At 39.0% G+C, this 24,592-nt stretch overlaps 1 protein-coding gene across 5 annotated transcripts in view; it reads right to left on the bottom strand.

Annotated features, from left to right (window-relative positions):
• Window positions 1-8,303: 8,303 nt before the first annotated feature.
• PDE4D (phosphodiesterase 4D) overlaps window positions 8,304-24,592 on the bottom strand; it is a 574,941-nt gene continuing 558,652 nt past the window's right edge. For all 5 annotated transcript variants that reach the window (XM_042454650.1, XM_042454653.1, XM_042454654.1 and 2 more), the window contains 8 exons: window positions 23,318-23,490; window positions 22,644-22,742; window positions 22,386-22,550; window positions 21,024-21,123; window positions 16,973-17,127; window positions 16,052-16,174; window positions 15,222-15,404; window positions 8,304-13,799 (listed from right to left, as the gene is read on the bottom strand). In XM_042454650.1, the coding sequence (XP_042310584.1) occupies window positions 13,377-13,799; window positions 15,222-15,404; window positions 16,052-16,174; window positions 16,973-17,127; window positions 21,024-21,123; window positions 22,386-22,550; window positions 22,644-22,742; window positions 23,318-23,490 (1,421 nt within the window). In that variant the 3' untranslated portion in view covers window positions 8,304-13,376. The remainder of the gene's footprint in view (window positions 13,800-15,221; window positions 15,405-16,051; window positions 16,175-16,972; window positions 17,128-21,023; window positions 21,124-22,385; window positions 22,551-22,643; window positions 22,743-23,317; window positions 23,491-24,592) is intronic.

Genomic DNA, 24,592 nt, shown 5'->3' with positions numbered 1-24,592 from the left:
TTGGTTATGTCCCTGTAGTCAGATTCAGAATGATTATATCATGCCCTGGCGGCACAGTGGTTAAATGCTGGTACTGCAGCCACAACATTGTGAGTTCAGTCTCAGGGCTTCAGGGTCGACTCAACCTTCCATCCTTTCATAAGTTAGTAAAATGAATACCCAGCTTGTTGGGGGCAATTGGCTTACAGATTGTAAACCACTTAGAGTGATATAGAAATGTAAATGCTTGCTATTGCAACTTCATCTGCTGAGACCTTCAGACAACCTGCCAACAGACCTGATGTAACTATTTCATGTTCATCTTCAGGGACATATCCAGATGCTTCTCTGATCCTTCACTGCTGTCCCCAAGCATGGAATGGCTGGAGGGAGGCTGCAGTGACCCTATGATAAGTTCAAGGGTCAGTGAATGGCCAGCTGTGGCATAGGTCTGCATGTAGAATTGCTGCACTATGCTGAAACATACAGGATTGTGGCCATTGTGTCAGAGAAAAGGGGAGATGGCTTTCTCCTCTGTTGCAGCTCAACTGTGGAAAACTCTCCCCTTGGAGGTATAATTGGCACCAAATTTGGTTTCTTTCCAGTGCCAAGCCAAGACTCAACTTTTTACAAAAAGCTTTGGGACTCAGGTTATTTTACATGTACATGTGCATGCTATTTAATTACTGTAGTAGCCTTTTATGTTGTTTTAAGTTGTTCTCATGTTTATTCCTGTTTAGTCTGTTTTATTGTTTTATTCTGGAGTTGTTTTGAATTGTTTGTGTAATATATTTTTCCTTGAAATCCCACAATAAAGAATGGGATATAAATATTTTAAGAAATGAATTCAATAAGTGGTAAGCCCAATAATTTTGCCTGGTCAACATGAAGATTCCTATAGATGTGTGGATGATGATGAGATGACTGGTAATTTAGTGGATCTGCAGAACAGCTAGAGAGATTGTGTTTTGGTTGTGGAGCAACAAATAATATTCTTTACTCTAGGAAAAGGATGCATATGTTTTGACCTAGACCTAGAATTGCACAATTGCATGGCAATTTGGACAGGCTGAAACAATGGAAGGTTCTCAATTCCCATTAAAAATACTACAAAATAAGTAAGGGAGCCACGCTATGTACAAAGTAAGCCTATATGTGTGTGGGGGGGGGAGGGGGGGACAAGGGAGAGATCTCAAGATATCAGACAGAGGCACCTCCTATGAGAAAGATGAAACAGAAAGGAGATCCTCTTTCCAATCCATAGGCTTGAGCTTTATTATTATTCTTAACTAGAGTAGACCCATTAAATCAATAGGATTCGCCTGAGTGTTGAGTCACCACTCCACAATTGATTCAGCAGATCTACTCTATTTGGGACTCTATTTAGGATCCAGGCCTAAGTTCCATGCTCCTTGTCAGAAAAACAACAACAACCGAAAAACAAAAAACAGTAGTAATGAACAAAATAGCTAACATAACTAATTGCTTGAGATGGCTGGCATTCTGCCCAATAAAAGAATCATACAGAGACCTTAAGGGCTATCCAGTCCAACCTCTTTCTGCCATGCAGGAACACACAATCAAAACATCCCTGACAGATGGCCATCCAGCCTCTGTTTAAAAAGTTCCAAAGAACGAGATTCCATCATTCTCTAAGGGAGTGTGTTCTACTGTTCAACAGTTCTTACTGTCAGAAAGTTTTTCCTAATGTTGAGCTGGAACCTCTTTTCCTGTAGTTTGAATCCATAGTTTCGGTTCTATTCTCTGGAGCAGCAGAAAACAAGCTTACTCCTTCTTCAATATGACATCCATTCAAATATTTAAACATGGCTATCATGTATATCATATCATATCATATCATATCATATCATATCATACAATTTATATATGTTTGTTTTCTGTAGCTCCAGAAAATAACACCCAAAGCAATGGATTCATTGGATTCTGCCTTCAAATGCCTGAGGAATTAAAAGAAAGGAGCACTTGTGGAAACGACAGTTTGGATCATGCGCAGAAAAGGATTTCTAAGTTGGCAATGGGGGTTTGTCCTCACCCATTTGATAGCCAAATTCACATTGGACCCTAAGTAATGTGCCTTTAACCCCTTGTTGTGCTCTTGTGTGTGATAACCATTAGCAAATGGGCTTGCTTTTCTTGGATGCCAGCACTTTAACCATTTTTGAGATGGTAGCACACAGCTCCTCATGTGAAAAAGTCCTAAGTAATTTCTTCTGGCCCAACCCTCTTAACCCACCTCAACAACCAGCAGCTGCATTGAGTGAAGGAGGTCTGTTCAGTTGTGGATCAAGTGCAAGGACCAGGATGTTTCCAGCCCCCTGCCACCAGCAAGAGTGGATGCCACAAGTAATTCTCACAGAGAGATCATGCTGCTGATTGTCACAGCTTCACTGACTGTGGGAGGGGCTGGAAACCTTTTTCTCTTTGCACCCCATCACCAGCTGAGCAGACCTCTTTTGCCTGATGCAGCTGCTGGTTGTTAAGGTGTGCTGGAGAAAGTCATTTATGTAGTTTTACAGAATATGGAGCAGTTATGGGTTTATAACTCTAGGTTATGAATCTGTAATTATTATACACAATGTCAGCCAATGTATGAGAAGAAAATGACATCATAAGTCTCCATCTTGCTTGAGCTATTTTCTTATTATTGTTGCTGCTGCTATTTGTCATCAGACTGACTTCAGCTTTTGACAATTCTGTGAAAGAGAGACCTGGTCATCAACTGCCCTGTTCATATCTTGCAAAGTCATGACCATGAATTCCTCAATGGAATCAATACATCCATGTGGTAAAGCAACTAAAAGTAATATTTATTCATAAATATTTATTTATAAAATGGTAAAGCAACTATAAATTGCTTTAGTCCTTCAGCCAGTGGTCTCTTACAAGACTTGAAGTGTGTTGGATCTCCAATAGAGGATCAGGATGCATGGAGGCTCTTTGTATGCCCCCCCCCCCATCAACCTTTAGTAGTATTTCCACTTCAGAGAGTTTTCATTGAACTATGCTGTCAATATGGGCCACCACTTTGAAGGAAGAGAAAAAGAGATAAAATAATATTTATTCATAAAGTGAATCCATTAATAAAAGAGAAGTTGCCTCTGGCTGGATTTGAGACTATCTTGACTTTCACTCAGGAAAAATAAAATGGATAGATTTAGCATAGCTCTTTTCCGCAATTGTTTGCATGAGTGAGTCCTTATAAAATGCAAGCTGCACCTTAGTAATATGTTGAGATGTACGTCACTTTGCTTCAATGGAGAGGCAACATTTGGAGAGAAGGCAGGAAATCAAAGTCTCAGATTCATTCACTTCGCACATCAGATTGTTCTGCTTTCATAAAAGGCAGAATGGTGTTTTATTCGTACATGGCAAAGGCACGTGGATGAAGTGCACTTCTGCCAACTCTCATTTTAGCCAGGAATAAAAACAAGTAAGTATGACGTTGATGCAGAGTGACACAGAGTTAGTGATGCCACGCATCCCATTGTGGCAGTCAAACATGTGCTGGTGGCTTGCTCTCATGTTGAATGATTTCTAAGTCCCTTGTGTGTGTGTGTGTGTGTGTGTGTTTGGGGGGAAGTAAACAGGATAATGTTGCAGAAGGAAAGTAAGCACGTGCCTGCCAAGGTGCCCTTTCTTCTCTAACCTGGCAACATCCTTTGCTTTTTTCCCCCTCCTGCTAACACGTGTGGAAATAATAGGGCAATGCAATGTGTTTGAGCTTTGGCTTAAAATAGATCCGTTCATAAAAATAAAGCCCTTGGAGCCCTTTGACTAGAGAATGCTTTGGTATTTCTCAATAAACCTTTTTCCTTCTTCCAGTTCTCATTTTGGGAAAGGGGAAGAAAGATAACTAACCCTTCCACAACACGTGCTACAGCACGAAAGGAAGACAAAGTGAACTCATATATAAATTCCTCCTCAGGTGCAAAAGGAGGAGGTCTGTGATCTTGCAGCAGAGCTTAGAAATGTTACTTTTTTGGACTCCATGTCCTGCAATTCACCAGTCTTTCCCTTTGGAGGCTTAGCCCCTCTCAAGAGGATAAGCACATTAGCAGAGTTTGTAAATATTATTTTTGACTAGGACTCTCAGAATTTCCCAAACTATGCAGCCATATTTATGGAGTCTGGGAACTATAATCCAAAAATAAAAAAGCAGGGTTTTTTTAATTAGGTGTAGCTTTCTGGGGCTCATGACTGTGTCATATAATCTATCAGCTATTCCCTGACATTAGAAAGCAGACTTGGGCATGTTGTGTACTTGTCTGTCATCCTCTGTCATCCTACTTTTTAAACTGTTTTTAAAATGTCCCAGTTTCTTTCCCCTCCCACTTTTCCCCTTTGTCTTCAGCTTACTCCAGTTGTTGCAAACTGAAATTCAAAGTACAAAGGTAGTTTGCACTGAATTCACTGAGTGGGGAGAGAGGAGAGGGCAGTGTCTTGCCCTTCTCACTAGGTTCAGGCAACCTCTCCTAGTTTATGAATTCTTCCTCATTAATATTTGCCATTTTGATCTCACTCTGATGTGGCCTGCTCACATGTGCTCCAGTTTGCATCGGTGGAATGCTGGAGGGCATGCTGTCTCTGCCATCCATCTGTGCTAGCTTTCTCTTAGCTGTGGTGGTGCCTGGAGGACTATCATGTCACCAGGATGCAGTAAGATTTATCTGAAAGCATGGTTGCCTTCTGTACATGGAAAAGGGAAGGTGAACATGCTCCTTTGTCTGACACGTCAGGAAGGAAATGTGTCCCTGTCAGTCTAATGCTGGAATTCTGTTGATGGAATATACCAAAATCATTACACTGGTGTAGGTGGTGGCAGTGAGAGGAAAAAGGCTGTGGGTGCAGTCGCTATAAAGCAAGCAGCAAAGAGAAAGAGACTACTTGGGGAGCTTGATTTTTTCTGCCTGCCATTGCCACTGCTGCTGCTGCACAACTCACGAAAAGTACAGTCACCTGCTTAGGGCAACAACACAGCAGGCTGTGAATGCAAACTGGAAACTTCTGTGGCAGTTAAGGACAGAATGGATAATATGAGATGCAAGAAACCTATAATGGGAAATCTTTTAAGTAGTTTTAATTTTCCTTTGCTGCAGCCAATTTTGGGATGTTTACAGAGTGCAAAACACAATCTTTTAAATTATATTCCTGTGAGATGAATTTAACTGAAGGACAATGTTGCTGGATCCCATGAGCTTTTACTTTTTATGAAAAGATTTGTTCTCCAAGTTTGGAAGGCTATCAGTATGCAAAGGGATCTTATAGCAACTTTGAGATTAACTGTGGAAAAGAAGTTGTAGCATAAGCTTTTGTAGACTTGGTTTGCTTCTTCAGATGCATAGAGATCCAGACAGACTTTTCTGTTCTTATTGAGAAGTGCCCATAAAGAGATGCTGAAATGTGATTGCACCTACAGAGGCCAACTTACCTTTCTCCTCTCCGTCCTCTCCACTATAACCTCCAGCTTTTCACACTCATTTGTGCCCCACCTTCCCTTCAGTCAGGGCCAATCCTACCATTGTTTAGGGCACAGGTGTTACTTCTATCCTTTTTATTGATCCATGCATTCCCACCCACACTTGGCTGCAGGCAAGGGCTACCAAGCTAGGCCCTAGGCTCTGAGGCACCCTGCCCGACTTTCCCTTCTCACACCAAGTGAAGGAATTCCTTACCTCTTCTGGCAGACATCTCAGCCTTCTTAACTCTCGTTTCTGACCATACAGATGATGGGTGGATTAGCTCCAGTTTCTACATTCCATCAGGTCCATGATGATTCAGAGTAGTAGTTATTAGTAAAATGTGCCAGTCAGTAGTTTGATCTGTCTTGAACTAGATATCTATCTTGAACAAGATGTGAATTTTGAAGGTGTGGTGTCCATAATGGACTCATTCCACTTCTTACCCCTCTGAGGTTAAGGCTTCTCCATTATCCTTCCAAATGTGGGATTGCACAGAGGACAAGAAGCAAACAAGATTGCTTACCTATTTGCTGCTCAGAGTCCCTCCCCAGCTGACTTTCCAGGATGCAATAACTTCATATACTACTAGGCCCTCTGTTCCTTGGGATGATATGCAGATGGAACTGAGTGGAAAGGTGCTACCAGTTCAGCTACTCAGTTTAACCAAGGGCCTAAATCCAGCTGGTAGTTCCAACTATAGAAGGGCCATTCAGCTGCCAAATGATGTCAGTGCTTATGAAAAATCCTACTAATTCAATGGATTTACTCTAATTGGAACTACCAATGAATTTAGGACAGAGGCTGCTACTATGCTTCCATGAGAGGGCCAGTCCCAACCATGCTGTGTGTGTACACATTCATAGATGCAAAATCATGGCTTGGGAAAAGTTCAGACTTTGGACTGCAATTCCCAGAATTCCCTGCCAGCATGGCCAATGAGGGTTATGATCCCCTCCAAAAAAGGATCACTGCCAATTTCTGTGCAGGACTGAAAAGAAACAGTGCTCTGAGTCACCATCTGTTCCACAAACAGTATCCTTCGCAGTGGAAAATGCATACATTTTTTTAATTGAACAAAATGACAGACCATACGCTTCTATGTGTGTATGTGCCTTCAAGCTGCCTGCTGACTTACAATGACCCCATGAATTTCATATTATTTTCTTAGGCAAGGAATACTCAGAGGTGGTTTGCCAGTCCCTTCTTCTGAATATAGCCTTCAATATCTCATATTTGTTGGCAGCCTCCCATCCAAATACTAATCAGGGCTAACCCTGCTTGTTTTCTAAGATCAGGTGGGACCTGGTGCCTTTAGGGTATTTAGGCCCATATGCTTCTACCATGGTGCACTATATCTACATTGCTTAGCAAAGTAAATTTAAACAAAACCAGAGATGTGATCCAGCCAAAGTTAAGTATTCATTAGGGCTATTGGGTTTCAAAAGGAGAGACTTAAGTATCTACATTTAGTCATAATTAGCTTCACAGATTCCTGAGGATTATTAGCAAACAGTATAAATGTGGACTAAAATCTAAATCTGTGTACTCACAGCAGCAAGGTCTGAAGCCATGTAACCCAAATTCAGAACTGAAGTTGCTCTTCTGCACTACAATTTCCAGAATCCCGCAGTGAGCATGGCAAATGTCCATGCTGGATGAGGGATTCTAAGGCCCAACTAATGACTTTTCCAACCTCTGCCCAGGTTTGAAATGCTCTGTAGTAAAGAAGAGGCCAAAATCTTCTCCCAAGCATCTCCCAGAACAAGGTCAGTACTGGGCAGGGCCTTATAGTAGTAACATCCATACATATTCTCATACTCTCATGCAAAAGTATGAGAGTTATTATATGTACATGGCCTCAAAGTAGATCAGGTGCCAATTTGGGGCATAAAGAACAATACAAATTTCTGGAGAGAATAACTCAAACATTTGTATTCATTTATAGATAATACACTGGAAGCAAATTCTGCATTCTGTCAAGAAAAGGTCTCTGTCCAAGGTACTTCCATCCAATTTTCAGGAATGCTTGAAAGTCCCCTTCCTCAGAAGTCACAAGTTAACACAGATACAATACCTTTGAAATGGAACATTGTGGCAATTGTGAAGGGACTTTATTTGTGTGCTGAGTAAATTTCTTGTTATTTTCAAAAGTTACTCTCAAAGACCATCACGGTAGGAACCTTTCGTTTTGTTCCATTCTCTTCAACAGGCACCTGAAAATAATGTAATAAGCAATTATACAAGTAACAAATTATGTTCCAAAAACATGTAATGAGTAACAGAGGCAAGTTACTTTTTTAGAAAGAAACTTTCCAAGCCCGGTCACCTTCTCGCTTTGTTCTTACCCTATTCAGGCACAGAACTTTTTTTTTGTGGGAAACACAATTTTGTGGGTATTAGTCTTCCTGCTGCCTCCATCGGATTGGATCGGTGACAATCTTGACAAGCCCTAAAAATATCACGGGATGCTGAAGGAGAGGGAATCCACCTAAAATCAATTCCTCAGCTGTTCTACATATGGAAATGAAACTTTCTGTATAGTATTTTTCTTAATGAACACTTTATGTGACCAACCTCTGTACCTTACAGTTCAGAGGTAAGCTTACTTTGGTGGCCATTCATGGCAGAAACAGCTATAATTTGCCTTCCCTTCCCATTAGTCTCTTTTCTGAAATTGTCTGAGCTGCCTTATACCATGTAAAATGAAAATGGATTATGCTATTGTTATTTGAAGCTTTGCTTCAGATGAGTTCATGGTGACATTGATTTTAGAAGCAAGTGCAAAATCCAACTTCTGCTTCCTTTTAACATACCTTAAAAATAAATCTTACTACTGACGAGTGCTTAGTTGTGTACGATAAATTTATTTGCAAAAAGATGGTCAAGTACAGTCTCTAGGCAGAATCAACCCATGCTTTTATTTCCATTGCATATAAAAATTTCATATGAAGGTATTTGACATACAGTACTATCCCATAGGCTGTAAGAGAGGCTAAGAAACCATTGAATTATTTGCAATGTTCACACAATTAGCCACTCGAAAGACATACCCAAAGGAAACGAAAACCAAACTGAAAACAACAAAAATATTGTTCAGTAATTCTGTTGTTATAGTGTCCCTTTTATACTATTTAAAACAAAAGCAATCATATTCCTTTGGGCCAGGGCTGCTAAAATCTACAGTTTGTGTCAAGAAGGAGGCTCTGTTTTTCCTTAAAAAAGAATCTCTCCTTTCACTGAACAGTCACATGCTACAAGGGCTGGGCATAAATGGAATGGCAATGAGGTATCAAGACTCTAAAAATTACACGATCAAGAACAGCAGCAAGAGACATGTCAGAACATCACTAATTTCTGCCAAAAAAGAGAGAATGATTTGTAGTGCTTAAAAGATCTGAAGGGTTACAGTCACTCTCTACACCTATGCTACTCACATTCACAGATCCGTTTACAGACAATTCATGCTTGGGCTGCTTTAAATGTTTAATATTAGTGTTGGAGGGAAAAGAGGTTATGCTTTATCACACAGTATAAACATTGGCCTGATCAAGAGAGCTGCTGTATTAACAACAATAGACAACATCTGCACACACACCCTGCCCTTAAATAAAAGGAAAGAAACGTGTCTGTTTCAATGAGACTGGGGTGGAAGTTGAAACAGTTGTTGATTAAATGGTGGTTGGGGTGTGTGTTGGATTTGATTTTAAGAAAGGCAAAAAATAATGTGATCCCTTAAAATGTGATTCAAAAAAGGGAACACACTCTACCAGTAGGCAGTGCTTATGCACAAGTATGTTAGCATTGGGGTCTTCAGTGGGATCATGGATAAAAACCCACTGAATAGAGGTTTCTTATTTGGGATCAAGACTTGAAGTCCTTTACAAACACAAAAGGGGTGGTGAAGATATGCCCAGCCCATGTTCCACAACGACCTCTCTTTCAAATGCAGCAAAACAGAAGAAAATATTGTTTAAAGTTAAGGCACAGCCCTGGGACCAAAGACCTGCAGCTTTTAATTTAATATATCTATGTATTTTATAATTTTTCTCAACTCTTCCATAAACAAGCTCTAAGGTGATATAGGATATATTACAGGAGAGGGAAAATGTACAAAGGGAATATGTATACACAATATTAATTCTCTCACCAAGAGTTTCCAAATATAACAACACCACCCTGGCAAGGATGATGTTATAATAAGAACTTATAATTTACAAGTAACATTACAGTATATACATTACAATAAATACATGGTTGTAAACAGAGACAAACAAGACTTATTACAGGTAAGGTCATTTGGTGAGGAAAATATGCATGGCACGAATAAAAAAATAAATAAATGCATTTTAAAAGAATTGTCAAAGTGTTATTTAAAATTCATTCCAAAGTTTGTTTGTTTTTAAAAAAACCTTATGAATGTAATTTGTTCTCCCTATAATGTCTGATAGCAATGGGGAAGAAGGGGGGAACAATGATATAAAACTAGAAATTAAAAGGAAACAAATACACCATTTACTGAGAACAGTAACTTGCAAGCTGAAGTGTGAATACAAATTCAGATTCCTCTCTTTTTCTCACTCCCTCCTTTTCTCTGTATTGTAACCAATTTGATGCATTTTTCTTATGGCAAACACACACACACACACACACACACACACAATATGTAAAGTCACTTTTCAACAGTATTTTTTTTTTTTCAAAAGCAGTGTGCAGTGCTAAAGCACACTTTGGCAATAGGAAAAAAAGAAGATTGTACAGTGCATTCAATCCCTGGCTCTAAAAATATTTTCTAACATGTGATTGTCCATGTGTATGGGTGCATTTTATACAATATGGTTTTCTTTACACCTGCTTCTTCAGCCAGAGTTTAATCTTAACAGGGCGTGCCCTAACCAGACCCAGAAACAAAAATTACCTCATTAAAATGATGAATCTGGGAAATCCCACTATACTCCCCAAATTATTCACCTGACTGCAGCAATGTGCATGCTGCAAGGTCCTTCTGGATGCAGCTCTTTCCCCCCAATGTCCCTTGCTGGCTGAAGCTAGGAGCACCCCGTTTCATACAATTAAGCCTTCAGCGCCCATAAAATACCCTTCCAGGTCCATATTGATTTTTGGAATTTATATTGCTTTTTGTTATTTAAGATTCCAGGCACTCTTGAGGACTGAAGAAATGTTGAGGCAGTGAGGGGGAGGACACAAACGTATTTGGACAAGAACATGGTGATATTGTTTCATTCAATTCCCCACTTAGTATTTTTGTTTTTCAATAAGTCACTGAAAACTAAAAGGAAAACTGGACACATTAAAATGTGTGTGTATGTATGTATGTTTTTTAAAAAATTGGTACTTACCTATGTTCCAAACACTGATTCAGTTAGCTAAACACAATGGCTTGAATACAATTACTTAGTCCCAGCCAGAGCAGACACACCAATCAATTGAATAGCAAGTTGACATATTAGGTGAAACCGAGTGATTCAGTAGAGCTACTCTAGCCGGTGCTGTCAACAGGTTTCAGGCCAAAAGGTTGTGTCCAGACTAAATTAGTCAGGCTGCAGCACCTTCAAAATCAAAATGTCAAGTCAATCGTCTTGACTGATGAACTGAGTTCAGGGAGACTTGAAGCCTGAATAATGTTGTCTGGATCCAACTCAATTTATCTCTTTATTGTGGCCTTATCACTCAGCTATGTGACAAAGATGCTCAAGTCCAAGGATTACAGCATCTGTGCAGCAGGGATCTCACATGTGGCACAAAGTTGCACATATACAACAAGAAAATACCCAAGCATGGGCATTTAAAAAAAGAAATAAATCACAGCTATTAGAATCCCTTAGCCAGCATAGTCCCTGAGGGATTCTGGGAGTTGTAGTCCCCAAAAGGAATGTTCTCGAGCTTTGGAAAATACTCCAAGGTGATACGTCACAGCAGATGTATGATGTACATTCATGCTTCTGTCAAAAATGCAACTATGGCATAGATCAGATGAAACTGTCCCATATCATGCAATCTGAACATGAATTTGCATTTAATGAGTGCCACTGTGGACAGATTTCCCATGCATTTTATTTGCTGCATGCTGAACATAAAAAATGCATCTTTCCACATTATCATTTTCTCTTTAAAAAGAATGCTCTGTCTTGCTGTAATCAAGGTCTAAAGCAACAAGTCTCATTCTGATAGGCCCCAACTTACTTGAACTGAACTTACCTCCTACACAAATCATACAAAAAATGTATTTAGCTGCAATTCTAAGCATATCTACTAGCAAGTCAGCACCACTAAAGTGAGTGGAACTTAACTGTGAGTAAAAATGAGTAACAGTGTTCTAAGGATGACAAAATTGGGGATGTGGGGAAAATGGCCCAGACTGTTTTCAACAAAACACAACAAAAATTCCACTACTCATCATTTGTAGATACTTATCCTAATTCTCACGCAAGTGTAGCTTGTAGTGCTATGTTGTCACAACAGTCTGTATGCCCTTGTGTTCGTTTTTGTTTTCTGATACTTTAAGCCTTTGGAACAGATAATTACTGATGTTACATGTAAAACCTAAAGCAGCCCCATGGGAATGGGAACAATTCAGTTAGCAAATAAAAATACTTGCATTTATCGTGAGAGTCACATTGATATTGGCCACTATGCAAATCCCAAGTAAGCCTTCCCTCAACTTTTAATAGTGGCCTTGTTATTTGTCATTACTCTTCTACTCTTTGGAGTGAACATGGCAGTCACTTATCAGGATTTGTGACATCCACCAGGGGGCTTCACCTCATGTTTGAGACAACTGCTTTTCTAGTGGCCCACTGTATTTCAAAAAGAGGGATGGGAAGGCAGGCTTGAACACAGTATGCCCAATGCAATAAAGGCCAGGTCTGAAGGATTAAGCATCTGTAAGGACAAAGAACTCTTTACCAATGATATATTGCTCATCTTAGAAATGTTTAGGAGGGAAAACCAGAAATCAATGCCAATAAAGTAATTTCTGCACTACACAAGGACCGGGAGGGGTGAAAATAGCATTTTATAGTTTGCATTGTTCTACAAAAAACATAAGGTTAATTCATAACATTTGAATGAATTGCTATGAAAATCTAAGTGCAAACAAATATAAAATTCAATTTTCCAGTGTAGCATATATTTGCACTAAGAACTTGCAAGTTACTCTTTGGGCAGGGAAGGGGTGAAAAACAAACCAGTGGCAGATGAAGTTGCATTCTTTTAAATATAATACCTCAATATGTTTAATAATAAAAGTAAACTCTACAAAAAGATTTCCATTTTACATATTATACAAAATGCAGATGTTAGTGCAACCCACTGAGTTACACTTTTTTCAGTCGTGTGTCAGGAAGACTTGAAATTAGAAAATTATGCGATTTCCACAGCTTTATCTTCCTACTGGTAACAGATTCATGTTGTGTTCCATTATCTGAGTGCATTTTTCCCACTAGAAATCTTGGTTCTCTCGCTGGCCACTTTAGTCTGGTGATATATGCTACAAATTGCCTCTCTCATGAAAATTAAAATCCAATACAAAACACACACACATACACACATACATACACACGCACACACACTAGCTTTGGACCAGCTTTTACTCCTTTTGAAAAACATCCTGGAGTAGACACACATTCTGATCGTATCTGCCAAGTTGAACTCTTATTAAGCTGTTCTTTGCAGGTTTTTTCCTTTGTTTTCCGATGCCATGGAGATGAACAATTTCTGGCTACAATATTCCTGAGTGCCAAACTGAGTAATCAAGTCAGTTTTTGATCAACAAACATCTCTGGCAGATGACAGTGAGGCGTGACCATGGTTGTGCCATGCACTTGCGGAACCATTTTCAATTTTTAAAAAGAGAGAAAGAGAGAAAAGAACAAAGGGAGCTACAGAGCCATTACACTGTTACGTATCAGGAGAACGTTCTTCTCGCAAACAAGGTTCTGTTTGGCTCTGCTCCTCCTCCTCTTCCTCCACCACTTCCTCTCCCACTTGTTCATCAAGTGGAATTTCAGTGGATTCTGAGTCCTGGGTGCAAAGAGTCTTGGAATCACTGCAGCTAGTATCTTCTTCCACTTGACTTCCACTATCTTTTTCTGTATCTGATTCACCATCTTCCTCCAATGTTAGTTCAAATTGGAATTTGTCTGTTTGGCCCTGTCTACCCTCCTCTTGGTCATCTGGGGCAGGAGAAGGACTCTGAGGAATTGTGCTCTGATACCATTCACGATTGTCCTCCAATGTGTCTAAGATGTCCTGGGCATCGGGGTGTACAAGGTCTGCCCATGTCTCCCAGAGGGGGTGAACAATGTAGTCTATAAAGCCCACCTGTTACAAAGCAAAATTAGGAAGGAAATATTATTCCAAATGATGTGAGAATTCATTTTGCAAATCTGTCTATTAAAATTAACCGAATGGAACACAGGCCCAACAGAGGTATTCTGCAACCTTTCCTTCACTCCACAACATCCTGTCTCTCAGATCATTTTCAGGAATAAGCAAATCTTGCTTTGGTAGACAGCTATTTTTTTCTTCCTCACCATTAATTTATTCTTCCACACCAGATGATGACAACAGGGAACAAACTCCAAGTACCAGTCCCATTTAGAGTAGACTAAGTGAATAAATGAAGCCTATGCAAGCACTTCCTTACAAAATTCGGGTTGACTGAATGGATCTACTCTACATAGAATCAGTAATTAAAATGAAAAAGAGATCAAATAGAAATGTGGAGGGTAAATCCCTGGTCTCAATTGCCGAGGAATGACACTGGAGCTTGTCCCCACTGCGTTACATCTAAGAAAGAAGCTTGAAGCCTCAGATGTCTCCAAGGTTCAATGCATCATTAGGGAAACTCCCTCCTATGCTTCTGAAGCAGCTTTATATCACAGTGGGTTCTCAGCATTCCCTAGGAACAAAGGAAAGGTGGAAATTCTCCTTGAGTTTGCTGGCCAGAGAAAAAGATATTTGCCAGCAGTGAGCTGGTGAGTGTATCTATGGCTCTTCCATCATTGTAAAGAAAGCTAGCTATTGACTTGACTTCCAAAATGTAACTTCATTTCTTTATGCTGTTAATAGTTATCTTTCTTTTTGTGTAACACACTTAAGATTTTATTAATCAAAAGGCATTTATATGCTATCAACCCACTCTGCATTAGTCATCCCTTGACATTTGCACCTTTGACACTTGTGGTTTTGTGGTTTTGATTATTCACGAGGTTAAGGTCACTGCACACGCACTCCTCCTTCTCATCCCTCCCAAGCTTTTCCCCTGGGGAGGGAAAAAGTCCAGGATGGAGCAGCCGGGAAGGGTGCACATGCCAATCCCACCGCTTTCCAGGACAAAGAGTGGCCTCTTTCCCTAAGCAGCTCTCTGCCTTGGGAAGGGGTTTGGGGAAAATAATCCCCCACCCTTTCTGGGACAGGGAGCTGCCTGAGGAAACACAGCTCTCGTGCCTTCGGAGGTGGTTTAGGGAAAGTGAATGTGCCCTCCTTGCTGCTGTGCTAAGGCTTCAGAGAGCTCCCTGAAGCCTTGGAAGGGAAGGAGGGAGCCACGAATGGATGCTCCCCTGCCCTTTCCACACCTCAGAGAGCTTTCTAGAGCTGTTTGAGGCTTCAGAAGGGACATGGGGTGCACATGCACGCACCGTTCTTGGCCCCGCCCCTGCTTTATTTGCGAATTTTGACTTTCGCGGAGGTCTTGTGCCCCTAACTGCCGTGAATGTCAAGGGCTGGCTATAGATGGATTACCTGTGATTTTTCCACTGATGCATTGTGCTTATCACACATGGGACTTATCTCCATGCCCCTCTCTCTTTCTCGATCTCCCTGTCGGAAGAATTCTTCCATTATTCTATCAGTCCACTGGCGATACAGCTGGAGTGGCTTTGTTGGATTGCTTAAATCTGCACAGTGTACCATATTTTGTAGAACCTAACACAGACAAAGAAGGAAAAAGACTACTTTAGAGAACTTGCGGTGTTATTCTGCTGGAAACAGAGCTCTTTTTTCTATTTGCACATTTGGTGGGTGTGAAAACAGAATCACAAAAATACATGGAGTGCAAAGTTTATTCTGAACACCCAAGTGATGGTGTGCTGTGTGTTTTTCACACTGACATTAATAGCTTCCCAATTATCTCACATCTGTAGCTTCTGCCTCTACTAAAAGGCCAGGAATGTTGTAAGTGCAAGACAAATCTGTTTGAAAGAAATGTGGAAGCTCACCAGATAACATCACCTGCATGTACTGAAGTGTAGGGAAGTAATCCACTGACTGACAGAATGCAATGCTAAATTAGAAAACACAACTTAAAAAAGTAATACTTGGGAAAGATTATTAGTGCAAGTAGAAATAACAGCCAGTCTAGAAATCATAACATACAGGTCTACTGAAATGTTTATAATCAGAAAGAGAAGTCATGGTCTTAATCCAATTGCTAATCTCAAACAGAGTAGACCTACTGAATTAACCGATGAATGGTTAAAATCAATATTGGTGTAAATTCCAATGATCAATTGATCAACTCTTGTGATGCACAACTGGATTCAGGTCTATGTTTATAACATACAGCATTTTACCTGAATTCTGTCTGAGTAATTATCAAGAAGTAGAACTCCAGAGCTAGTCACTTTCTTGGTTTCAACCATCGTTTTCAAATCAGCTAATAGATTCATATGCTTGGACATATCTGTTGCAAGCACCTTGAAGAAGAAGACAAAATGGCAAACCATTAACACTACTGACAGCTTGAATTTATCATGGTTGGTGTGGATGTTCAACTGGTGTACAGTGGTACCTCGGGATACGAAATACCCAGGTTACGAAATTTTCGGGATACGAAAAAATCCCATAGGAAAACATTGTTCCGGGTTACGAATGTTTTTTCGGGTTACGAAAAAACTTTTGGTGCTTTTTTCGGCTTTTTCGCACGGAATCGCGGCTTTTCCCCATTAGCGCCTATGGCAATTCGGCTTACGAAGGCTTTTCGGGTTACGAACGGTGCCACGGAACGAATTAATTTCGTAACCCGAGGCACCACTGTAATACAAAAAACAACCCACACTGAAACGAACAGATTCTAAGGGAACATCAACTACTGTATACAACATTTTAATAATCTAAAACTCAGCCAGGCAATAACAAAATCTAGGTATAGTAACTTTATCCAGGACATATGCCTAAGATGAGTATATATGGCTCACTGAGCAAGATTTTTTTCATAACAAAAGGTGAAATGTAGAACAAGTTGAAATCCTATGAAATAACTCTTAAGTAAAGCTGAGCTATTGGGTAGACAAGCTGCTAGGAATCTGCCCATTAAAAAAAAAAAAAGAAGGGTGCGAGATAATTACTTTTGAAATGGTACCTTCTACTATGTCCTGTTTTGAGTTTAAAATGCTGTACAATCAATAATAAAAATGTATACATGTAATCTATCTTCATAGAGTTGGTCTGCATGCAGTGCAGAAATAGGAGAATAAACTCAAAAAGCTACTCACAATGTCGATGACCATCTTTCTCAATGACTGCCTCTGTTTTTTTGTCAAATTCTGGAAAATGTCACAGTTCTCCTCCTGCAGTAACTTGAAGCCCACAGCTAAATGATGGTTTTCCAGGACTGATGAATCATTGTACATCAAGGCAAGTTCAGAGTCTGAAATACAGTTGGAGGGAATCATGTTAAGAAAGCCTGTACCACCTTCCCCTACACAAACATTTTGTTTCTCACATTCTTAAGGCATTGTTTTTAAAGCATTAATTTTTAAATTACAAGTTTTAAATTATGAATGGATTGTTTTAATATGTATGCTTTTTAAACTGATGTTATGCCCATTTAATTTAGTATTTTAACTGGTTTTTGTGTTTTTTAACTGTGTTGTGTGTCTATTTATTGCTGTATTTTAATCTGTTGTTCCCTGCCTCAATCCATAAGGAAAGGTAGATAAGAAATAAATATCATCATCACCATCATCAAAAATATTCAATGTATACATTGGAACAGTTGGAATAAAATAGTGCATCTCTTCAACAGCTTTGGGCACATGTCCCTTTATACAACAGCTGGCATCTGTCAAATGGTAAATACACAGAACAAAACAGAAGAGAACTGGGTTTAGGCATCATCCAGCAACATTTGTCTGCATGTGTTCTCCACAAGAAGGGTTTTTTGCAATACCAAAGAGCAAAAAGAAAACTCCAGCCATCTGAGGTTGATCATCAGCAAATCTTGCAAAAGATTCCGTATTTCTAATGTTCAAGTATATGTACACCATGTCAGATGGAGGAGAGGTATTCTTCCCTCCATTTCTGGCACTAAGATGTTTGTATTAACTCTAGAGCCAAGCACATAGAATAGCCAACTTGTTTCTTTATTGTAGTTTCATAGAAAGGCATTGTAATAATTTGTTCCTTGTAAATCGATTTTACAAATCTTTTCATAGGACTTTCTCTCTTCCACAGGTATGTGGGTGTTTTTATGAAGACATTCCAAGCAACATTTGGGCAGAGTCTGAGCATTTAGACAAGAGCCTACTCTTGTACTGTGTCATGCGTGTGTCCCTTTCTTTATGTTGGTCTGTCCACAAAGGCAATTCCTAGCTTACCACTGTTGATCTCTGCCAAGAAGTGCAAGAGAAAAATTGTTTACTATCCAAATGCATATCTCAAACAAAAGCATGTGTTTATCTCAGTCTGTACATGACCTAGAAATCAAGTTGAGCTTATGTACAACATCTTGGTACAACCACAAAAAGAAACACAAGACCGTCGCCTTGCGTTTACTTAGGCTCCCTTAATGAGGCACTTGGAGGAAAAAATACAGCTGGAGTTCATTCCCACAAACCAATGTAGATGCTTTGCAATGAAATGCTATTTGTCATTTGCTGACCTTATTTTCTATTTATTATACTTTCCACATCCTAAAGCTAGTTGTGCATCTGTCTGCTCTACTGACTGTCCTTTTATTTAACATTTTTTTAAAAAAGTTCTGCTATAAAATCCCTGAGGCTCAACAAGACTGCAGAAGCTCTTTTACTTCAATTTATTCTGCTGCAGTCTCACTCTCCTGTACCAAAGACGTGAGTCAAGAAATCCTCTCTTGCTCTTTGTAGAAGAGAAGACGTTATAAATGAAATCCTTTTTATTGAATAATCACATCTGACAGGTTTAAGTGCCAAAACAATATAAAAAGCTCTTCTTAGAAAAGTAACCTCCTATGTTGTAATATTAAATGATAAAAACCTTAACCTGCAGGATTTTGTATTTTTTTAATGTTATTTTAAAAGAGGGTAATAAGAAGGTTTTTAAAAATTGTTAACTACCATACAGTTGCTAAGATGTGGCAAGATGCTTCTAATACTCATGGAAGAATACGCACAAGAATTTCTGAACACATTAGTATTTTATAAATGAGCTAGTTGTACATACTGTTTTCTAACCACAAACCCCTTTCCAAGGCAGACAGCAAACTGTCCTTACAAATTATCTGCAAACAACTCTGCCCTAAAAAATAAGAATGTCTCTAACATCTTTGGACCACATTCATCCTTGTAAAATATTCTACATCCCCATCCAGTCCAAGCATCAAGTATTGTGTTTTTTGTTTTGTTTTGAGGTTTTTTTGCCATTAGGTGAGATTCTTAGATGCAAGAATCAGTGGATTGGAATGAAAATCTATTGGACTGAATTCAGATTTAAGTCATACTTAAGCGGAGAAGAGTCATAGCTTTGAAAGGGTCTGTTCTAACTATGACTCAATCTGTGTTGAAACAATTCTTTTTAAGAGGATTCCCTCCCTCTCTCACACACACCTTTGTTCAACTCTAGCTCCATTGCCATTCACACCAACCCAACATAAAATAATGATACTTTTAGGTACTCCAAGGAATGGCTTCTCCTAATTTAAAACAGCCTGTAACATTTAGTATTCAGTTTGCAAGTCTGTGGGGTTGTAAAAGTGCATTTGGTATCAAATCAGAGCTTGTGAAACTCTCTAAATTAAACTCCTAATCATCCTCCTTGTAGATGAATCTTGAAATTAGATTTTACTAAAGGCACAGAACAACAAAGAAGGTTGCCCAAGAACCATTAAAGTGCACAGAAATAGATTGGAATATGGTTTAGGATCTAAACTGAAACCATTTTTTTTTTAAAAAAAGAGCCAGATTTGGAACTTGTCCTTTATTTCAGGATATTGTATGAGTTTTGACATCATTTCACTGATTCAGTGGAATGCCTATATGCTTGGTAGACGTGTGGGTGTAAAATGTGTGTTTAGGCAGTAGCCACATCAGACTGAAGACTGGGGCTCACATGGCTCAGTGCACCACCATTAGGTAGAAAAAATGCCAACATACAGAGAAAGAACTAGTATGTCAGGATGAAAGCTGCACTACAACCCTTCCCTCGGTCATGCTAGCTTTCCATGTACATTGATGTCCTCTTCTTTTTCTTTTAAAGAAACAAGCATTCTCAGCCATGTAAGATGAACAGCACTCAGGAATTTCATTTGTATGGCCCTAAGCCACACCATTTTTGCAATTAAAAACAAAACAAAAGCAACCAAAAACAAGCCAGAGTAACAAACGATTTGAATGAATTGAGGGTGAGTGGAAAACTGTTCGGGAGCCAGTGTGAGTGTAGTGGGTTGAGTACTAGACAACATCTCTAGGGACCAGGGTTTGATTCCCAGCTCAGCCATGAAACCCCAGTGTGACCCTGGGAAGGTCAAATGCTCTCAGCCTCAGAGGATAGTAATGACAAACCCTCTCTGAACAAATCTTGTCAAGAAAACCACACAATAGGTTTGCTTTAGGGTCACCATACATTGGAAATAATAATAATAATAATAATAATAATAATAATAATAATAATAACAACAACAACAAATCATTTATTTATAGCCCGCCTTTCCTTGAGATCAAGGCGGGTTACAGCATCATGACAACAACGATAAATATAAACAGTGTAAGAACACACTTTAAAAACAGAATTAAAAACACAGAATTAAAACCATACAAAAACTAGCCAAAGTGCAGGTGCAAAAATGAGGGGGGGGGGAGAAGCGTTATAACATCTGGGGGAAAGCTTGTTCGAAGAGAAAGGTTTTGAGTCTCTTCCTAAATTGGTCGAGGGAGGAGGTCGAGCGGAGCTCTTCAGGAAGCGAGTTCCATAACTGCGGGGCCGAGGTTGAAAATGCCCTCTGTGCAGTCGTAGAGTGTTTTGAAGGAGGAACTCTCAGAAGTTGCTTCCCGGCTGACCTGAGTGTGCGGGGCGGATTATATGGGGAGAGGCAGTCCTCCAAGTACCCTGGGCCCAAGCCATTTAGGGCTTTACAGGTTAAATGACTTGAAGGCATACAATAACAGCAACAGGAAAACTTTTTGATCCTTTTATCTAACACATGGGCAAACACTTCTCTCTGATGGCAACAGACAGTAGACAGGAGCTGACCACCTCCAAAAAAACAGAAAGTCACTCAATGGTTTGCTGCACAGAGAATGCCAAGTACACAGTGGCCTGTCAGTGTTGCTAGAAATAAACCACACTTACTTGTGTTGATAAGAAATTGGTTTGAAACCCCAGGGTGATCGACATCATGTATTGCACTGGCAAAAATAGCAGCCAGAATTTCCAGGTCTGTGAACACCGCCTAAGTGAAAAAGAGGGGGGGGGGGAATTAAAATGAGTGACAATCTGAAAGAGATTACTATAGGGAGAACACTTTTTAATGAAAGACAAGTGCTTTGATTCCTCTGCTGAAACACGTAATACATAACTAACTATATCTACTTCTCCTTCTTACAGAAGTGATTAAAGTCCAGGCTTACAAAAGGTTTGGATCAATACCTGCATTCAGAACAACCCAAATGCCACAAAAGTGAACCATCTTTTAGAGAAAACAGAAGCTTGCACACTTTTGTGGCACTGTAGTTAGTTTCATAAAACAAATGTACAACTATAGTTTTTGTTTCTTCTCATAAATCAAAAGAGTTACCTTTGGGGCAGTGTTTGTGGTAGTGACTTGCCATATATTTTTATCATGTCACTTTATTTTCAAAATGCCTAGTTATTGGGAATGCACTGCAGTAGGCATAGTTAGAAGCTAGGAGCTATTTTTTCCCTCACAAGTGAAAGTATTTCTCTATCTATAACCAGCAATTTCAAAAACTAAGCCTCAAACAGAAGCTAAATCCTAAACATCAGCTTTAGTTATGCATGCTTTTATTCCTTTAGCAAAGGAATTTGTTTCCTGGTCAAGAATACTTTCCCATCTGTTCTCAGAGCATAAGTGAAGCATGTACAGGCATGACTACAATATAATTTAATCTGTCGTTTACTCTTTTTTTTAAGCAGAACTTTCTTCCTGCTTTTCAAAATGAAGCTAAACCAGAGAAAGTTAGTCCTACTTTATTAATCTTTGTTTCAGTATATAAAGGTGTTTAATGTTTATTTTTTTAAAACTGAACTTCTCCTTTTCAAATATTTATATTTACAAAAAACGTTATCAGTACAGTTTACCTAGAGGCACTCCAATGTTCACTTTAGTTTTGTTGTTATACAAAGTTATGTTGGAAGTAAAATGTAGCTACCATATATTAGTTTTTGAGTTTTTCAAGATTTATAAAAATGTGATGGCTAAGGAAACAAATTGAACAAATATGAACCATGCAAAGCACTGGTAAATTCATATTTTTTCTGTCTATACTGAAATAAAAATGAGTAAGGGTATCACAATAATAAATTAAAATTACTATGCAATAATAGCTTGACTAAAATAGATGTAAAATATACCTTCAGCATTTCATAGCTAAAATCTGAATATCTATAACCACTAAATTTCTGCCATTTCCTGGCTGTGTAATTTATGCTACAGGTTTGTGTTTGTTTTCTTTGCCATACTATGAGACCTACTTCCAAAGCTGGGGTTGACAACAGTACGTGTGTAGACTGTACAACATCTGCAGCATGTATGTTGTTATGATATGCCACATCTGCATGATAATGGTCTTCCAGTGTCATCAAATAAGTTATTAACATGTCTGGTGGAATTTTAAATGTTTTTAATAAGTCCCGCTCCTGCAGTTAAGAGAAAGAGAAAGAAATACGCTTAAAACATAGGCAAGAAATGCTGAAAAGCAAAACTGAAAAGCTACTTCCTTTTAAACTTACCTGGAAAATGGTGTACATGATGACTGTCAAAGGTCGGTTCCCGGATATTTCAGCAATCTTAAACACCTGGAGGCCCCATTTATTTACATCTTCTAGTTCCTAATATGAAATCAAACAGAAAAAGTATTCATCATCACGTTTTCCAAGCAGTCTTATGTGAAATAACAATAACAGACTGTTACTACTTAAACTAATTCATATTCAGAATTGGTTCAAAAACTAATCTTCCAGAGATTAAACAGGAAGGAAATGTCTTCCTTTAAAGGACAACTACTAAGAGGAATCTGCATGAACAGAAGTGAAATTTCTCACAATATGTTTTCCAATTCCCTTTTTGGAAGACAGAAATCTGGCTTATACTGAGCCAGATCACTGATCCGTCAAGCTAAGTATTGTCAACTCCAAGGTTCCAGACAGAATTCCTTCCTCGTCCTACTTGGAGATAGCTAATATTCCTTGGTGGGCTTCCACCCATTTCTGAACCATGCCTGACTTGCTTAGTTTCTGATGTCAAGTATGCTCAGGGTGGTATTATTTTGCTTTGCCACAAATGCAGTTTTAACAACTGCTCTCCTTACAACAACTATACTAGAAGCTGTGACTGTGATTTCATGCATTTTATGACAAGCTTCTGAAATATGTGAACAGCTGGCTGAGAGCTTCATGGCTCTTACCTTGGCCAGAATATCTTCTTGGTCAGTTTTGACTCCAAATTTGGGGATGCTAGAATTGGTTAAACTGGAACTATGCATCAGTTTCTTCACCCCACTGATCTGAGACATAGGTCGTTTCTTCTTCTCTTTCTCCTTCTGTGTTGGGGATGGGATTTCCACTTCATGCTGTTTGTCTTAAAAAGGAGATAAAGAAAATCTATTATTGTCCTGTACATTAGACCTATCCTGTGGGGGGGAAATCAGTCTCAAATCTTATACAGCTTTCCCACCAAATATCCCTGAAATTAATTTAGTTAAAATAAGGGTGGGTGGGTCAGTGGGAGAACCAAAAGCTGTTGGCTAGATAAAAATCTCGCTTCAAATCCACACTTAGCCATGGGTTTTCCACAGCTTTAAACAGACCACTCACTCTGAATTTAAATTTACCTTTGGTAAGGAAAAAGTAATTTCCACACAGAGTGGTGAATTCCAGCTATTATTTATCTAAAATAATGTATATTTATTTATTGATATAAAACAATAAAAGAGTATTATTTTGGAACTGACCTTTGACAGTCAACATCTAAATCAATTTCCAGGTGAGTTTAACATGAGGTACCTTATATTGTTTTTATTTTATAAAACAATATTCGTCTTATGTAAAATAACAGAAGTACTGTGGTACAGCTCCTTTGTATGGTAATGGCAATGTAAGGATAGCATGAAAACTCAAGTTCCATTCCAAAGGACACTATATAAAACACTAAAATTGATGGTGTAGTTGTGTGAGCATTGGACTATGACTCTGGAGACTAGGGTTTAAATCTCTGCTTGGCCACTGAAACCCACTGGGAACCTGGGACACATAACACTCTCTCAACAGCCTCAGAGGAAGGCAAAGGCAGACACCCATCTGGATAAATCTTGCCAAGAAAACCTCGTGATAGGTTGCTTTAAGTTGAAAATGACGACGGCAGGAACAACAATATAATAATAATAAATTTTTATTTATATACCGCCCTGTGGCGAACCAATCCGGGCGGTTTACAACATTAAAATGACATACAGCATAAAAACAATATATAAAAACAAAAAAATATTCTGAACATTACTAATGCTTTTAAAAAAGTATTTATTTCTTGATTGATCTCAAGTGCTCAAGATTTATAATATTACTATATTTTTACTTCTAACAATATTCTGAGGTGGCCTGAGCTGAGAAGCCACTGATTATAATCAGATCTGAGTATGGATTTGAACCCATTTCCAAAATCCAACCTATCATACTAGCACTGT

This window comes from Sceloporus undulatus, chromosome 2, assembly GCF_019175285.1.
Source record: "Sceloporus undulatus isolate JIND9_A2432 ecotype Alabama chromosome 2, SceUnd_v1.1, whole genome shotgun sequence".
Classification (NCBI taxonomy): domain Eukaryota; kingdom Metazoa; phylum Chordata; class Lepidosauria; order Squamata; family Phrynosomatidae; genus Sceloporus; species Sceloporus undulatus.
The sequence above is the reverse complement of the archived record's forward strand: the minus strand, read 5'-3'. Positions and strand labels throughout refer to the sequence as shown.